The sequence below is a fragment of the Cervus canadensis genome, chromosome 29 (assembly GCF_019320065.1).
Source record: "Cervus canadensis isolate Bull #8, Minnesota chromosome 29, ASM1932006v1, whole genome shotgun sequence".
In the NCBI taxonomy this organism is placed as follows: Eukaryota; Metazoa; Chordata; class Mammalia; order Artiodactyla; family Cervidae; genus Cervus; species Cervus canadensis.
This window is the reverse complement of record NC_057414.1, coordinates 25,957,128-25,975,520: the sequence shown is the minus strand read 5'-3', so window position 1 is coordinate 25,975,520 and position 18,393 is coordinate 25,957,128. Positions and strand designations below refer to the sequence as shown.

The 18,393-nt window shown below is 38.2% G+C and overlaps 2 protein-coding genes across 2 annotated transcripts; one reads left to right on the top strand and one right to left on the bottom strand.

The window, feature by feature from the left end:
* Positions 1 to 1,642: 1,642 nt before the first annotated feature.
* On the top strand, positions 1,643 to 6,516 carry LOC122430974 (olfactory receptor 8B12-like). The gene has a single exon (XM_043451974.1). The coding sequence runs from the start codon at positions 5,414 to 5,416 to the stop codon at positions 6,353 to 6,355; it is 942 nt and encodes a 313-aa protein (XP_043307909.1). The 5' UTR covers positions 1,643 to 5,413; the 3' UTR covers positions 6,356 to 6,516.
* A 9,042-nt stretch (positions 6,517 to 15,558) lies between these two features.
* LOC122431074 (olfactory receptor 8A1-like) lies at positions 15,559 to 16,479 on the bottom strand. Its single transcript, XM_043452146.1, has one exon. The coding sequence runs from the start codon at positions 16,474 to 16,476 to the stop codon at positions 15,559 to 15,561; it is 918 nt and encodes a 305-aa protein (XP_043308081.1). The 5' UTR covers positions 16,477 to 16,479.
* Between the last annotated feature and the right edge of the window lie 1,914 nt (positions 16,480 to 18,393).

The following is an 18,393-nucleotide window of genomic DNA, read 5'->3' as shown; positions in this document are numbered from 1 at the left end:
ATGTATGGGATGTGAGAGTTGGACTATAAAGAAAGCTGAGTGCCAAAGAATTGATGCTTTTGAACTGTGGTGTTGGAGAAGACTCTTGAGAGTCCCTTGGACTGCAAGGAGATCCAACCAGTCCATTCTAAAGGAGATCAGTCCTGGGTGTTCATTGGAAGGACTGATGTTGAAGCTGAAACTCCAATACTTTGGTCACCCTATGTGAAGAGCTGACTCATTTGAAAAGACCCTGATGCTGGGAAAGACTGAAGGCGAGAGAAGAAGGGGACGACAGAGGATGAGATGATTGGATGGAATCACCATCTCAAAGGACATGAGTTTGAGTAAACTCCGGGATTTGGTGATGGACAGGGAGGCCTGGAGTGCTGCGGTCCATGGGGTTGCAAAGAGTCGGACACAACTGAATGACTGAACTGAACTGATCCCTCCTGTCCCTCATTTTTTTTTTTTTTTTTGTGGTAGTGTAGACCTTACTGGGGACAAATTATTTCACCTTTAATTTGTTTGAAATTTTCTCTCTCTTTTTTATTTTGAAGAATATTCTACCACATATAGAATATGAAACTGATTTTTCTCTTTCAGCCTTAAAGATGTAACTTCAGTGTTCTTTGACTTTTGTTTTTAAGTAACAGGTCAGTTATATTTTTTGCTCCTTTGAAAGCAATGTCCCTTCTATCGTGATTGCTTTTAGACTTTTTCTCTTTTCTTTGTATAAGAAAAGAAGGCTGTGCTGAGCCTGCTATTAAGTCAACCTAATGAATTCTTTATTTCCAATACTGTATTTTTCAGTTTTGAATTTTTGGGGAAAATTTCCTGTATTTTTACTGTTTTAATAGATCTGTTGGAATTTGCCGTCTGTTAGTCAATTTTGTATTTCTTTCAACTAAGTTTAAATACTAAATAATTACAGAAGTTACTTTAAAATCTTTGCTAATAGCAATGTTCAGGTCATATGTGGATCTGATTTTACTGAATATTTTTTCTTCTTGAGTATGAGTCATATTTCCTGTTTCTTTTAAAATTTTATTGTAGTATAGTTGATTTATAATGTTGTGTTAGATTCAGGTGTACAGCAAAGGAAATAATATGTATATGTGTAACAGTCTTTTTTAGATTCTTTTCCCATATAGGTCATTACGGAGTGTTGAGCATTGTTCCCCGTGCTATACAGCAGGTCCTTATTAGTTATCTATTTTATATGTAGTAGTGTGCATACATGTCAATCCCAATCTCTCAGTTTATTTCCCCCCATCCCGCTTCCTTCCAGTAACCAGAAGCTTGTTTTCTACATCTGTGACTTTTTTTCTGCTTTGTAAATAAGTTCATTTTACCATTTTTTAAGATTCCATGCATAAAAAGCATCATATGATATTTATAATTCTCTGTCTGGTGTATTTTACTCAGTACAACAATCTCTAAGTCCATCCATGTTGCTGCAAATGGCATTATTTCATTCTTTTTCTGGCTGAGTAATATTCCATTGTTTGTATATACCAAATCTTCTTTATCCATTCCTCTGTTGATAGACATTTAGGTTGCCTCTATGTCCTGGCTATTGTAAATAGTGTTACAATGAACATTAAGGTGCACGTATCTTTTCAAATTACGGTTTTCTCTGGATATATGCCCAGGAGTAGGATTTCTGGGATCATATGACAGCTCTATTTTTATTTCTTGATAATAGATTATAATTTCCTGTTTCTTTGTATTTATAGTAATTTTTCATTTTATGATAATGGACATCATGAATATACTGTAGAGACTGTGGATTATGTTATTCTTCTCTACAGAATGTTGGAGTTTGTCCTTGGATGCTGGTAATTTACTAGATCACCTTGATCCTGTTGAGATCTGAATTCAGACTTTGCTAAGATGGATCCAGTTCAGTTTTGCCCTTAGTCTGAAGACTAGTTCTTACTTCGAAGGTATCAGTTTCAGACGTCATCCTAATTCCTGGTATGCAAATGCCTGAAGGTCTTTATCTTTGGCTTCTTCCTCTCCATACTTCGCCCCACAAATTTCAGCTATCTTAGCATCCTTGAGCTTTGATCTTTGTCTATTCTACTCATAGAGACTGTTGTCATTTGCTTGGGTTCCCCTTCACTATGCTCTGTTTGGAAATTGTCAGTAGGGAGAAAGTTAGGATGAATGTGTCAGTCATCTGACATTCTTGCCTTTGCTCGAGAATTTCATCTCTGTGTTGTCTGCTTCCCAAAGCTTGCAGATAGTTGCTTTATATTATTTCCAGTCTGATAGTTGCTTACGGTCACAGGGCAAGTGTAATAGTAGCTATTCTGTTATACTTGAAATCAGAAGTCTGATTGCTTACTTCCTAATAGCTTGTTCTTTGTGTGCCTGCCAAGCTGGAGGTCATATGGAAACATGGGCCAGGAGAGGCCGGAAACCTGGAGATGTGAACTAGATCTGTGACTCTGGGCAACTGGCTTTACTCTCTTGTATCTTCTCTGTACCTCTAAGATGTGGATAAGTATCAGTTCTGTGGATATGCAAGTTTCTGGCATTGGAACCACTAGAGGAGGTTTAAAAATATGGCTGCCATTTATACCCACAGACATGCTGATTCAGAGGATGTGGGTGGAGCCCAGAATTTTTCCTCTTTCCTTCTTTTAGTTTTATTGAGCTATAACTAACATACAGCATTGTATATATTTAAGGTATACAGCATATTTATTTGACTTATATTATGAAATGATTATTACAATAAGTTTAGTGATAACTTATCATCACTTACAGATAATTATCATCTCATATAGATATGACTTTAAAGAAATAGGAAAAAAAAGTTTTTGTGATGAGCACTCAGAATTTACTTTCAACTTTCATACATAACATTCAGCTGTGTTAATTTTATCATACTGTACATTATATTCCTACTACTTATTCATCTTATAATTGGAACTTTGTACCTTTTGACTGTCTTCATCCAACTCTACCCCAACTCCTTGCCCCAGTCCCTGACTCTAGTGACCATAAATCTGATCTTTTTTTCTATGAATTTGTTGGTTTTGGAAGTGTAACTGACCTACAAAGCTATGTTAGCTCCTGTTACACCATATGGTGATTTGATATTTCTGTATGTTTCAAAGTGATCACCACAGTAAGTCAAACTACAACATGTCACCATACAAAGATACTATAGTTATCGTCTATATTCCCCAGACTGTACATTTTGTACCCATGACTCATTTATTTTGCAACTGGAAGTTTATATCTGTTAATTTCCCTCACTTGTCTCAGAGTTTCTTTTTTAATAAACACTTTAGGAAATTGTGGTGCTTAGCCATGTTTGTGAAACACTGGATTTAGTAATTTCCTGAGTCTTTTCAGGTCAAAATTCTGAGTATGTAGGCTTGATATTAAAGAAAGTAAGAAAAGATTGAAAGATCAAGACAAAGGATAAACAATTTTTGACAAGGCAGAAGTTTGTTTTGGGAAGGAGAAGACAAAGACAGAAGCAAACCAAAGAGGAAGAACAAATTTGGATGTATCACTGCACTGGGACTCTTATCTACCAGGATTCAGTCTGTGAGCCTGAGAAGCTGGAAAGGCAATAGTGAGGAGCACTTGATGTAAAGTGGGTGGAAGGCAGGGACAGCCAAAGGGAGTTTTAATTCAGAGAAAGGCTGCTCCTGGCAGAAGTTGAAAGCAGTTACCTGATAGAGATTCTTTTTTACCATTAAACCTACACCTCATGAGAGGATAAGGGTTGGGAATCACAAAAATTTCCTTGTTAAAACTAGATGCAGTGAAGTTCTTCTTGGAATGAATTGGAATATGAATACATTACTGAGTGTCCTACACTAAATTTTAAAAGTATAAATAGCCCTCGGGGTTAATCTTTCCTTGATACACTTCTTGTTTTTATTAAAAGTCATTGCATATTTGTTACTTTCCAACAGATTGCCAGATTTGAGAAGGCAGGGACACTGCTTTATGGATTTCAGCAGCTCTCACCAGAAGGAAGTTTAGACTAGTGATTACAAAATAAATAACTGGAGTTAGATAGACCCAGGCATGTGGGCTCTGAAACACACTGTCTCTGTGAGCAACTTACCTTTAAAATGAATATCAGTGTTGTGAGAAATAAATAATATATGGTGTTTTCGATCTTGGCAGCCAGAACTCAGTGTAAAGGATTTGTGTTATGCACAGTATTGGATATTCAAGAAATGGTGATGACAGTCATTTTTATCACAATGATTTTTCTCTTAATTGTACCAGATCTGTGTTTGTTGAAAGAAACTGTCTCTAGAAGTCAAATTAAGCAATGTCAAGGGTATAAGCAAACATGTCTTCCCCTGGGAAAATAATCTCTCAAAAAATGATCTTGAGGGAGTTTCTGAATAATCAAGTCAGTGAGATCTACAATCCTAATAAAACTGCCTATTCTCCTGTTATCCACTAGTCAGGAAAAGGCACTATATTCTCCCTTGTAGCTGGAGGGTCTTTTGGGAAGTCAGTAATTGGAAATCAAGTTCTTCAAGGCAGAAAGAGATACAAGATAAATGAGAAGTTATGATTCTCGGGACCAGACTGGGAGGAGAGAGTTCTGAACTCAAAGCTGTCCTCTTCTACTGATGTGATCACTTTCTTCCCAGGACCACTGTGGACAAGAGACGCTGAAGTACAGCATTAGAGTCCTACACTAAAGGAAGGGGAGCGTGTGCCTTGCTCTGGTCAGTCATGTAATGTGGTGGCTTCCAGTGCAAATCAGGAGAGTCAGACTGCCCACATTCACCTTCTGGCTGCTACTCTGCAGTTTTGGGACTTGGATGAGTTACTTAACAGTTGTCTCATCTACACAATGGGGATAAACATATAGTCACATAGCTCTTAGTACACATAAGTAACCACTTAATATGTGCTAGCTTAAAAACATTATCATTAAACCTAAGGCCACTAGAGTTAGGAGATTTTGGAAGAAATGTCACCTCACTTTCTTGATGTGATACCGGTGACCCAGAGGTGGGAGCTCTGAGAAGTCAGAGCACCTTCTGCTAGTCAGGATTCATTCTGGGGAATCCCCAAGTGTCAGCAACCAAAACAGAGGCAGGAGAGAGGGAACACAGAAAATGGACTGACTTAAAGACCTAAAAGATATCTATCTTACTTTTGAATGAGTTTTCTGCTTTTTGCTTTCTCAAATAGTGCCAGTTCTCACTCTGGAGGCCTAGTCTAGCCTCTTTATTGTTCTCTGGAAGTTAAAGACACTAGGGTTATGAAGGTAGATCCATAGCAAACAGTAGAAACCTTCCTTCCACACTAAAGCTCAAATATCTCTGTGGGTTCCATTCTCAGGAATGGACAGTGGGTACTGGGAGGGTGGTGGTCTTGTTTCTAAGTGGTTCTCTTTTCTTTTCCCCATGGACCACCTTTTCCCCAGGGGAGAATGGCAGCTGAGAACTCTTCAGTGACAGAACTCATCCTTGCAGGCTTAACAGACCAGCCAGGACTCCAGATCCCCCTCTTCTTCCTGTTTCTAGGTTTCTACATGGTCACCGTAGTGGGGAACCTGGGCTTGATAACGCTGATTGGGTTGAACTCTCGCCTGCACACCCCCATGTACTTCTTCCTCTTCAACCTCTCCTTCATAGACTTCTGTTACTCCACTACCATCACTCCCAAAATGCTGAAGAGTTTTGTCTCAAAGAAGAACACCATCTTGCATGCAGGGTGTTTGACTCAACTGTGTTTCTTCTGCTTCTTTGTCATCTCTGAGTCCTTCGTCCTGTCAGCGATGGCGTATGACCGCTATGTCGCCATCTGTAAGCCACTGGTGTACACAGTCACCATGTCTCCTAAGGTCTGTTTACTCCTTTTGTTGGGTGTGTATGTGATGGGGTTTTCAGGGGCCATGGCCCACACAGGAAGCATAGCAAGCCTGATCTTCTGTGCTGACAACCTCATCAATCATTTCATGTGTGATATCCCTCCTATCCTTGAGCTAGCTTGCAATAGGTCTTATGTGCATGAGCTGGTGGTCTTCATATTTGTGGCTATTGACATTGGAATGCCCATTGTCACCATCTCCATCTCTTATGCTCTAATCCTCTCCAGCATTCTCCTCATTCACTCCACTGAGGGCAGGTCCAAAGCTTTCAGTACATGCAGCTCCCACATAATTGTGGTTTTCCTTTTCTTTGGTTCTGGGGCTTTTGTGTATCTCAAACCACCTTCTGTTTTGCCCCTTGACCAAGGGAAAGTGTCCTCCCTGTTCTACACCATTGTGGTGCCCATGTTAAACCCACTGATATATAGTTTGAGGAACAAGGATGTCAAAGTTGCCCTGAGGAAAACCTTGGGGAAAATTAATTTCTTGAGAAAGGAGTAATATTTGAAGAAAAAGATACAATGCTTTGTTTATCAGTGTTTTCAATGAAGAATGCAAATTCCAGTTTTTTCCCTTTTGTATAGAAAGAGAACTTTAAGTCCTTACATTTAGATCAATGTTTAGTACAGACCTATTTTCCATGTCCCTTAACCCACCTTTAGTGTTCCAAGACTATTTTATGAAAATTTTCTACAAGCATTGATAATTTAATTTTGAATGGGTTAAGTTATATGTAACCCATTAAATCTATAATTTATACATAATTTAACCTAATCTCCTCAATAGCAGATGTTGGAGACTTGGAAATATTATATATGTTTTCCAGGCCCATACAGCTAACTGGTGCCACAGTTGGGACTGGAATCAAGTCCCTTGAATTCTAATTTACTTTGTTTTCCTTTATGCTATGCTTTCTTGCTTCATTTTGTTGCTGCCCTTGCAGATTTCATTTTTAAGTAAGATATATCAGCATATTAAAGTCTGATTCTGCTTGTAGTAATTTACTTTACTTCACAACATGTCATTTTTGAATATTGCATTTTGACCAATGACAGTAGAGCTATGTTAAAATTGTGGTGTGGGGGTGGCAAGTATGTAAGTCTGAGATACTAGGTGAAGCATGGTAATTCCTGGTTATGCATGGCAGCTGCAGGAACTGGCCTAGTGATTATGAACTTCTGTAGGTTTAAGGGTTAGAAAGATGCAAGATAGTAACAATAACCCTATATGCAAGACAGAAAGACACAGATGTATAGAACAGACTTTTGGACTCTGTGGGAGAAGGCAAGGGTGGGATGATCTGAGAGAATAGCATTGAAACATGTATATTATCAATTGTGAAACAGATCGCCAGTCCAGGTTAGATGCATGAGGCAAGTGCTCAGGGCTGGTGCACTAGGATGACCCAGAGGGATGGGATGGGGAGGGAGGTGGGAGGGGATTTCAGGATGGGGAACACATGTAAATCCATGACTGATTCATATCAATGTATGGCAAAAACCACTACAATATTGTAAAGTAATTAGCCTCCAACTAATATAAATAAATAAAAAAAAAAGGGGGGGGGAAGAAAGATGCTGAGTGGAAAGTTTCAGACATTATTTCAAGACTAAGAGAGTCAGATTTCATAATTCTTTCCTCAGGATTATTTTGGGTGTTTTAGCTCTGATGGGAAACTGTGGCTCAAGATACTCAACTAAGTGTAAGTTCTAATGAAGAAGTAAATAATTTGGGGATCTAGTTACTTATCAAGATAGTACTAAAAGTATCTGATTATTAGAAGAGGTCATTTCCACAGAATTTTAAAGCACTATAGATTACACTGATCTTTTCATGCAGGCATGTGTGGGAAATAGAGTGTTCCTCTAGACTGGTTTATGAATCTACAACATTGAGCAAAGGTGTCCAGAATGCATCAGAACACTTTGATCTCAATGACTTATCAGTGATAAAGGAAGGTTTTTCGGAAAAGTGCCAACATGTTAAGAGCTGAGGAGTCACTGTCCTGTGAGTTTTTCTTTGGAAAGAGTCTCTTTTGGGAAAAAGCAACTTTGGATGAGTGATGGAGTTTGCCATTTAGTTGACACAGATCAAAGGTGGTGAAGTTATAAAACTGACAATGCTGAAACACTAATTATGGGACCTGAGCACTTGCAGACTTTGTTATCCAAGGTGGGTCCTGAGACCAATCTCCTGCAGGTGCTGAGGGATGACTATGCTTCAGCGTGGAAGTTTGCATTATTGGTCAGAATTCTGTCACTCAGTTAGTAGTATTATGGAGCTATATCTTGCCATGGTTTCATTTTAGGTAGCATATATTTCTGTGCCTCACTGATGGTCAGCTAGGACACGTGAGCCATTTTGGTCAATCAGATATTAGCAGATGTGCTGTAAGCAGGTTCAAGGGATGTGTGAGCAAGGGATGTGTTTGCCAGGTGGGACTTGGCCTCTCATGCTTCTGTCTTGAGAAGAGCCTCTCTTAGGCAATTGCTACTGCTTCTAACTGATTCTCACAGCAAACACATGTGGAGTAGTTTTATCCCCCATTTAGTGACTTGTAATATAATCTCAGTTGTGTAATTATCACACAAAGTCTTTATTTTATTTTACTTTTTGTATTAATAGAAAATCAGTTTATTTTTTAATTTTAATTTTATATTGGAGTAGAGATTATTAACAGTGTTGTGTTAATTTCAGGTGTAGAGCAAAGTGACTCAGTAACATGTACACATCTATCTATTCTTTTTCAAATTCTTTATCTGTTTAGACTGTTACAGAGCATTGAGGAGAGTTCCCTGTGCTATATAGTAGTTTCTTGTTGGCTATCTATTTTATTTAGTTTTATAATTAATTTTTATTGTAGTATACTTGCTTTCCAGTGTTGTGTTAGTTTCTATTGTACAGCAAAGTGAATCAGCTATACATATACGTATATCGTCCTCCTCTTAAGATTTTCCTCCCATCTAGGTCACCACAGAGCACTGAGTTCCCTGTACTACACAATCAGTTCTCCTTTGTTATGTATTTACACAGAGCATTGATCGTGTATATGTGACATTTCCAATCTCTCAATTCCTCCCATCGCCACCTTCCTCCTTGGTATCAATATGTCATTTTCTACATCTGTGTCTTCACTTTTGCTTTGCAAGTATGATCACCTGTACCATTTTTCTAGATTCCACATGTGCTTTAACGTATGATATTTGTTTTTCTCTTTCTGATTTACTTCACTCTGTGTGACAGTTCATAGGTCCATCTACGTCTTCTCAAATGACCCAATTTCATTCCTTTTTATGGCTGAATAATATTCCATTGTGTATATGTACCACATCTTCTTTATCTATTCCTCTTTTGAAGGGGGTTTAGGTTGCTTCCAAGCTATTGTATTTTGCTATAGTAACTGCAATGAACTAATATAGACTTGAATAGATATTTTTCAAAAAATAACATATAAATGGTCAACAAGCAACTGAAAAACTACTCAATATTACTAAACACCAGACAATGTAAGTTGAAAGTAAGTCACAATGAGGTATAACCTCACACTTATTATAATGGCTACTGTTAGAAAAAAATCCAGAAAACAGCAAGTGTTAGTGAAGATATAGAAAAATTGGAACCCTTGTGTGCTACTGGTGAGTCTGTAAAATGGAGTAACCACTATGGAAAACAGTATGGAGGTTCCTAAAAAAATAAAGAATAGAAGTACAATAGGATCCAGTATCCGACTTCTGCAATGTATCTAAGAGAGTTGAAAGTAGAATTTGCATACCAACATTCATGCAGCTGTATGCCCAACAGCCAAGAGTTGGGAGCAACCCATATGTGCATCAATGATGAATGAATAACAAAATTTGATGCATACACACAACAAAATAAACACTTATGTTTTAAAAGTAAGGAAATCCTGCCATAATACTACAATATGGAAGAACTTGAGAATATTATGCTAAGTGAAATAAGCCAGCCACAAAAGGGCAAATATTGTACGATTCCACTTATATAAGCTATTTGAAATAGTCAAATTCATAGGAAGAGAAGTAGAACGGTGGTTACCAGGGGCTGCAGGGAGGAAGAAAAGGAAAGTTGTTGTATAATGGGAATAGAGTTTCAAGCTCACAAGATGAAAAATTTCCAGAGATCTTTTTCACAACAATGTACACATAGCTAACCCTGCTAAACTGAACTATGCACTTAAAATAGTGAAGGTAGTAAATTTTATGTTATGTGTGTGTTTTTTTAACCACAATAAAAAGTAAATAAAAAATAAACCTAATATGGTGTTAAATAAATTATGTTCTCATTTCCTACCTGGACAAACTACTTCAACAGCCTTGGAAGGCCTGATTAGAATCCTAGGAGACTATGAAGTCCCAAGCCAAAAGGCAGTTGCTCAGGGAGAGCCACCCTGTTCTTAGGCACCTGCCCATGGGCCACAGCTTACTCTTGCTGCTCCTCATTTCCACTTCTTTTAAAATGTGAGGGGGTGACACATACACAGCATAAACACCTCCAGTCCACGTGCCCAGTTCTCGTCCTCATCCCCTGCATACAGTTTCTGCCTGATCTCCCCTTGGAGTGAACACATCCACAGTATAGTTGTGTCTGCTGCTGGGAGAATGGACTCATAATACAGGCCTGAATAGCTCCTTGAAGCTGAGGAGTCATGCTCCAAGCAAATATCTATGTGTGATCTTTTGAACCAGAGCATAAGCGATACAAGAGTTTTCCTTGCAGGCCTGGCAGGCCACAGGGGAACGCTCCAGCTGGGTTTAGCCTTCCGTGTAGAGAAAAGGAAATACCCTACTCCAGTCCATTCTGGCAGCTTCCCTGGTGGCTCAGACTGTAAATAATCTGCCTGCAATGCCGGAGACCTGAGTTCAATCCCAGGGTTGGGAAGATCCCCTAGAGAAGGAAATGGCTACCCACTCTAGTATTCTTGCCTAGAGAATCTCATGGACAGAGGAGCCTGGCAGGCTGCAGTCCATGAGGTCATAGGGAGTTGGAGATGACTGAGCAACTAAGCACCTTAGGACCAGCCCACTCTAGCCATCCTGTCCAGGTTTACATTATGTTCAGTGGCGAATTCTAGCAAATATTTTAAAAAGAAATAATATGCATTTTGTAAAATTTCTCTTGGATGATATAACCAGAGGAATTACTTCTAAGAACATTCTATAAGGTCAACATTACCTTACATCTAAAAGTAGACAAAGACAGTATATAAGAGAAACTAACAAAAACTATAGACTAATCTCTCTCATAAACACAGATGCAAAAATCTTCAACAAAATATCAGCAAATAGAATCTAACAATATATAAAAAATTATACACCTTGACTAAGGCAGGTAGGTGGTATTTTTTCCAGTTATGCAAGATTGTTTCAACATTTTAAAATCAGTTGATGTAACTCAACCGATAAATGGTTTTAGGAAGAAAAATCACATGATCACACCAATGGGTGCAGAAAAGGCATTTGATAAAGTCCAAAACTCATGCATGATAAAAACTCTCTGTAAACTAAGAGTAAAGAGGAACTTTCTCTGCTTGAAAAAGAAAACCTACACAAAACCTAAAGTTAACATCATACTTAATGATGAAAAACTTGAAGCTTCCCCACTAAGATTAGGAGCAAGGCAAGGATGTCACTCTCATGACTGCTTTTCAATATAGTATTGGCCCTAGGTAATCAGTAAGACAAGGAAAGGAAATAAAATGTATATAGATCGGGAAGAGAGAAATAAAACTGTCTTTGTTTATAGATGGCATAATTGTCATGCAGAAAATCTAAAAGAATCATCAAGAAAACTCCTGAAACCAAAAGGGATTATAACAAGGTGGAAGGATGTAAGTCAACATAGAAAATTCAGTTGCTTTCTTGCATCAGCAAAGACCATGTGGAATTTAAAGTTACAAACACAATCCCATTTACATTCAGTTCAGTTCAGTTCAGTCACTCAGTCATGTCCGACTCTTTGCGACCCCATGAATCGAAGCACGCCAGGCCTCCCTGTCCATCACCAACTTCCAGAGTTTACTCAAACTCATGTCCATCGAGTCGGTGATGCCATCCATTTACATTAGCACCCCACAAAATGAAATGCTTCAGAATAAATCTAACAAGATATGTGCAAAATCTTTATGAGGAAGACTACAAAATGCTGATGAAATAACTGAAAGAATAACAAAATTAATGGAGTTACTCCATGTGTGTGAACCTGAAGACTCAATATTTTCATGATTTCACTTCTTCTGAACTTGATCTATAGATTCTATACAATTCCAGTCAAAGTCCCAGGAGGTTATTTTGTGGATAATGACAAACTGATTACAAATTTTATACAGAGAGACAAAAGACTCAGAATTTCCAACTCACACTGAAGAAGTAGAACTGAATGAAAAGTTGGAGGACTGCCACTACTCAATATCATGACTTACTATTGATCTAAAGTGATAGTAATCGTGTATAGTAGGCAGGTTAGACAAAGAAATCAATGGAATAGAGATCCTAGAAATAGACACACATGAATATAGACAACTTATCATTGACAATTGACCTTTGTAAAGAAAAACAAACAAACAATTGAGCCAAGATAGTGTTATTAAAGAATGGTTCTGTACAACATGTAAGAAAATGAATCACACAAGAGTTTACATTGCTCACAAAAACTAACTTAAAATATCCCAAGCTTAAATGTAAAATAAAAAACTGTAAAATTCCTAGAAGGTAACTGGAAAAATCTAGGTGACCTTGGGTGTGGCAATGACTTTTTAGGTACAAGATGAAAAGAATGATTTATAAAACAAGGAATTGAGAAGCTGGACTGCAATAAAATTAAAAATTTCTACTCTATAGAAGGACATTATCAAGAGGATGAAAAGACAGGCTATAGTTTACATGAAAATATTTGCAAAAGATATATCTGATAAAGAGCTGTTATCTAAAATATTTAATACAAAGATTGGATGAACTTTGAGTATATGATGCTAAATAATGTAAGTCAGCCAAAGAAAAACAAATACTGCATATCACTTACAGGTGGAATCTAAAAACATCAAACTTGTAGAAGTAAAATGGTGGTTACTTGGGGGGTGGTGGGTAGGGATATAAGACAGATGTTTAAGGCACAAACTTGCAATAAGTAGTAAGTCAGTCCTAGAGATCTGATGTACAACACAGTGAAAATAGGCAACAATATTGTATTACAGTCCTCAAACTTGCTAAGAGACTAAAACTCAATCATTTAAACCACTAAACTGAACTGATAACTATCTAATGTATTGCTGTTATTGTTCAGTCACTCAGTGGTGTCTGACTGTGACCCAATGGACTGTAGCACGCCAGGCTTCCTTGAGAGAGGTGTTAATTATTGCTATAATGGCAATCATATAAAAATATATCAGACTAACATGTGTACACTTTAAATTCACACAATGTTATATGTCAAATACATTTCAACAAAAATATGGAAAATAAAGAAACAACCTGATTAAAAAATGGGCCAAAGACTTTAGGAGACACCTAACACAGAAGATATACAGATGGCAAACAAGCATATGAAAAGATACTCCACATCATTTGTCACCAGGAAAGGCAAGTTGAAACGAGAGTGAGATACTACTACACACCTATTAGAATGTGCTGGTAAGGATGCAGAGTAACATGAATTCATCCACTGCTGGTGAGAATGGAAAATGGCACAGTCACTTTGGAAGACAGTTTGGCAGTTTCTTATCAAACTAAACATACTCTTATCACACAATCCAAAAACTGTGCTCTTTGGTATTTAACCAAAGGAGCTGAAACCTATGTCTGCACAATTATCTCCTCATGCTGTGTTCTTAATTGTCAAAACTTGGAAACAATCAAGATGTCCTTCAGTTGGTAAATGGAAAATAAACTGTGGTATATCCAGGCAATAAAATATTGCTCAGTGCTCAAAAGAAATAAGCTATCAAGTCATAAAAAGACACGGAGGAAACTTAAATGCATAGTACAAAGTGATACAAGTCAAATCTACAGCAATCTGGAGGAGGCAAAACCAAGGAACCAAGGAAACAGTAAAGAGATCAAAGGTTGTCATGGATTCGGTGAGAGGGAGGGATGAACAGGTAGAGCACAAGAGAGTTTTTAGAACAGTGAAACTATAGTAATGACCAGTATATAATGTTCATACATATAGCGACTATATGTCATTACATAGTTGTCCAAACTCACAATGTACAACACCAAGAGTGAACCCTAACGTAAACTATGGTCTTTGGATGATAATGATGTGCCAATGTGTGTTCATCTATTGTAACAAATATACTGCTCCCATGGAGGATGTTGTTAACGGAGGAAGCTGTGCATGCATGGGGTCAGAGAGTATATGGGAAATCTCTGTATCATTTGCTCAGTTTTTCTGTGCACCTAATATAGAAACTCTATTAAACAAAGCAGAAAAAAATTACTATGAGCATTTAAATCTCAGAGTGTTAAATCTCAGAGAAACTCAGAATTACTCATTTTTCCATGTCTGAGTGAGAAATGAGGTATTGCACCTAAAATAAAATGACACAAAACTAATCACCATTTTATTATTATTTTAAAATAATTATGAATTACAATTAAAAGAATGCCCACAAATATTTTGCTGTGCAAGAGAATTAATTCTTTAACATGAATCCTTGATATTGCTTTGATCAAATGGTGGAAGACATTTTATCTAATGCTGATTGGATTTACTGAGTCAGGTTGACTGGTATCACAGAATGTCAGTTTTTGAGGAAGGAGAAAAGACTGCAGGAATGTCAAACATTCCTTGGTTGTTTGGAAGATGTGGGAAAATAATGGCAAAAAAGGTATTGTCAGGAAAAGTTTGAAACTGAGAGGTTATGATTATGCCAAGACTGATAGGCTGCATAGAGAGACCTTTGGCCAGGAGAAGGGGTCGGGGAGTGGGGGGTATGATGAGTTGTGGGTTTGAATATCAGTGTTAACTGTTTACCAACTGTGTCATCTGGAGAAAGTTATTTAACCTCTCTAAAGCTAAGTTTCCTCATCTGAGTAAATGAGATAATTTAGCAAAACACTCAAACAATTGACTAGCATCCAAAAGTGTTAGATATGGTGATGATGATACTATGCTTATGATGGTGATTATGGCATTAATTGAATGAAGGAATATTTAAATAACCTTGGCAGTAATAAGTAGACAGTAACAGCATAATAAGAGAGAAAATGGAGAAATCTGGTTGAGAAAGACTATTTGCTACTTCTTGGTGACTTTCAAATTCCTCTCCATTTGTCATGTGTACTACAAGTTTAAATTAGTATTAGTTTGGATAACATATTCTTTATAGAAGAGGATAAATCAATGACCAACCCTCTTAAACTCATTGCTGAAAGTTCTAATTTATGTTATGTTCCAGTCAAGATGGATACATATTAGTCAGAGGGCCAAGGACAAGCAAAAGAAAAAACAAAAACCAAAACCAAACTATCCCTAAAGGAAGAAACCATGAACTCAAAACCAGCAAGCAGACACAAGAGACATGAGAGATGTGAAAGGGAGAAAGGAAAGATGGAAAAAATTCAATCAGTCATGTTGAGAAGTGGTTGGTCTCCATTCATGTGTGTGTGAATTTTAGAGGGTTACTCCCCTATATTTCTATTCCACTCTCAACCTGAGAAATAATGACATTTGCATTCAAAGTGTTTTCACCTCAGAGTTTTCTGGATGGCAGCCTGTACCTCCTTATTTCTCAAGCTGTAGATCAGGGGGTTCAGCATGGGGATCACTGTGGTGTAGAACACAGAGACCACGTTCTCCTGGGCCAGGGAACTGGCCGAGGAGGGTTTCAAGTACATGAAGGATGCAGACCCATAAAATAATCCCACAGCTGCAAGATGGGAGCTGCACGTGCTGAAGGCTTTGGATCGTCCCTCTGTGGAGGCGATATGGAGAATGCTGGAGAGGATGAAGGCATAGGAAACAAGGATTGTTAAGCTGGTGACTATGATGTTGAATCCAGCCAAACAGAAAGTTGTCATCTCAATGTCATAGGTGCTAGAGCAAGAGAGCTTCATGAGGGGGAGGATGTCACAGAAGTAATGACTGATAAGGAAATCACAATAGGATAGTTTCAACATGAGGCCAGTCTCTATGGTTGAACCAATGAATCCTATGGCATAGACCCCAGCCACCAGCAGGGAGCAGACTCCTTGAGACATGATGATGTTGTAATGCAAAGGTCTGCAGATGGCAACATAGCGGTCATAGGCCATCACGGTCAGCATGTAACACTCAGCAATGACAAACACCAGGAAGAAGTAGAGCTGGGACATGCACCCTGCATAGGAGATGATGTTCTTCTCTGACACAAAGTTTGCCAGCATCTTAGGGGTGATGACAGAGGAGTAGCAGAGATCCACGAAGGACAGATTACTGAGGAAATAGTACATGGGGGTGTGAAGGTGGGCATTCAGACAAATCAGGGTTATCATGCCCAGGTTCCCTACCATGGTGACAGAGTAGATCCCAAGGAAGAGGAAGAAGAGGGGGAGCTGGAGCTCTGGTCGATTTGTTAAACCTCCAAGAATGAACTCTGTCACTGTGGAGTGATTTTCTGCAGCCATTCTCCTCTGTTTGGGGGCCCTGTGGAGATAAGAAAGAAGAGCCTGTGAAAGGCTGTATAGAGTCAGCCCTTGGTACCAGTTGGATACACATCTGAGAATTCAATCAACAGCATCCAGGACTCGAAAGGCTGTCTTCATTGTATTGTGTCATTTAAAAAGATTTTAAATGTTATATTGAAGTATAGTCAATTAACAATGCTGTGATAGTTTTAGGAGGACAGCAAAGGGATTCAGCCATACATATACATGTATCCGCTCTCCCCCAAACTTATAAGAAAGTTGAGCATGGCAAAGCAGCTCCTGCAGATACTGAGGAATGACTGTGTAGGAGACTTTCTGGTAAGGCAAGGTATCAGCTTCTGTTCCTCAGTGAGTGATCTTGAACTCACATTTTCCTAGTTGTTTATACCTTCACTCCTTCTTCCCTGGTGGCTCAGATGGTAAAGAATCTGCCTGCAGTGAAGGAGACCCAAGTTCGATCCTTGGGTCAGAAAGACTCCCTGGTGAAGAGAATGGCAACCCACTCCAGTATTCTTGCCTGGAGAATCCAATGGACAGAGGAGCCTGGTGGGCTACAGTCCATGGGGTTGCAAAGCGTTAGACATGACTGAGTGACTAACATTACTTACTCCTAATATTTTCTAGGATTCAGATAATTTTTGCATGGCTTGAAGAATATGAAGGTGGGGATAAAACGGCCACCCCTAGAAATTTTAACACCCTCCTGTTTTCTCGTGTTTTATTTCTAGGTTTACAGTTGAATGTTGCTCCAGAAAGAGAAAGTCTTTTGGCATCTATGTAATCTCAAAATATTGCCCATAAGATGAAAACATGTGGTTACCTTATCCTACACTGAGATAATGTGGGCTGATAGAGCCCTTTCAATCACTGAGTGACAAATGTGTTTCCACAGTTAAGAATTAAATGGAGTTACAATATCAATTTCCAAAATTAAAAAATGTAATGGAATAATATGTATGAAATATTTTCCAAATACTCAACTGTTACACAAATATAAAGTTTCATTAGGCATCTGGAGTTTGTCCTGAGTTTTCATTGAACCTGAGGTCCTAGGATAGTTATTTTTAATTTTGCTTACACATAAAAGTCACCTGATGAGATTTAAAAAATAATATGTCAGGTTCTGACTTACAGTCATTCTGACCTACTGGCATTTTCTAGACACTGAGTTCTGTTTGTGGGCAGGTGGCAACGTTCACCTGAAGGCAGTAAAGATTTTTTCTTTAACTTTTTGTTTATTGCAATCAGGTGGTTTTGTAGCTTGAAATTGTGGCTCTGAAAGCAGTTTATCCTGAGTAACATAAAGCTCCTGAGGAAGAGGTTGAGATTGATTGCTCTCCCTTGCATTGAAAGACTCAGGAAAAATTCATGTTGGATCATGCTGAGGAGTAGATGGAAGTAGAAATAGAATACAGTGCACCTCACAGATCAAGAGCAAAGTAATTTCAGTGGTACATGGACATTTTCCCTTGTCCCCATTTTTGCTAAATCCTGCTGTCCTTAGTGGCTAGCTGATCCGTGGCCACTTTCTTTCCTCATACCAAGTGTATCCTCTAGAATAACCAGTCTCTCTTGTTGCTTCATCATTTTTCTATTCCTTGTGTCGATTTCAAAATGACTACTCATGGTTTTCTGTTTTTGGAGTCAACCTATGATCAATGGAGAGAAGATTTTTAGCCATGGCCATTATATGCAGATGCCCAAGAGGCTCCCTGGAAGGAATCTTGGTACATCTAAGTCAAAAAGGCAGTTTAAAATTGGTCTTGAGAAGCAGTTCCTGTCACTGGGTATCATATCTCCTTGTTATGGCTTTTCTTCAATTTTCCTTTTCACCCAATGAGAAAAAACTGAAGGAAACATAATTTATAAGAGCATAGAGTACTTTTCTTCTGGTAA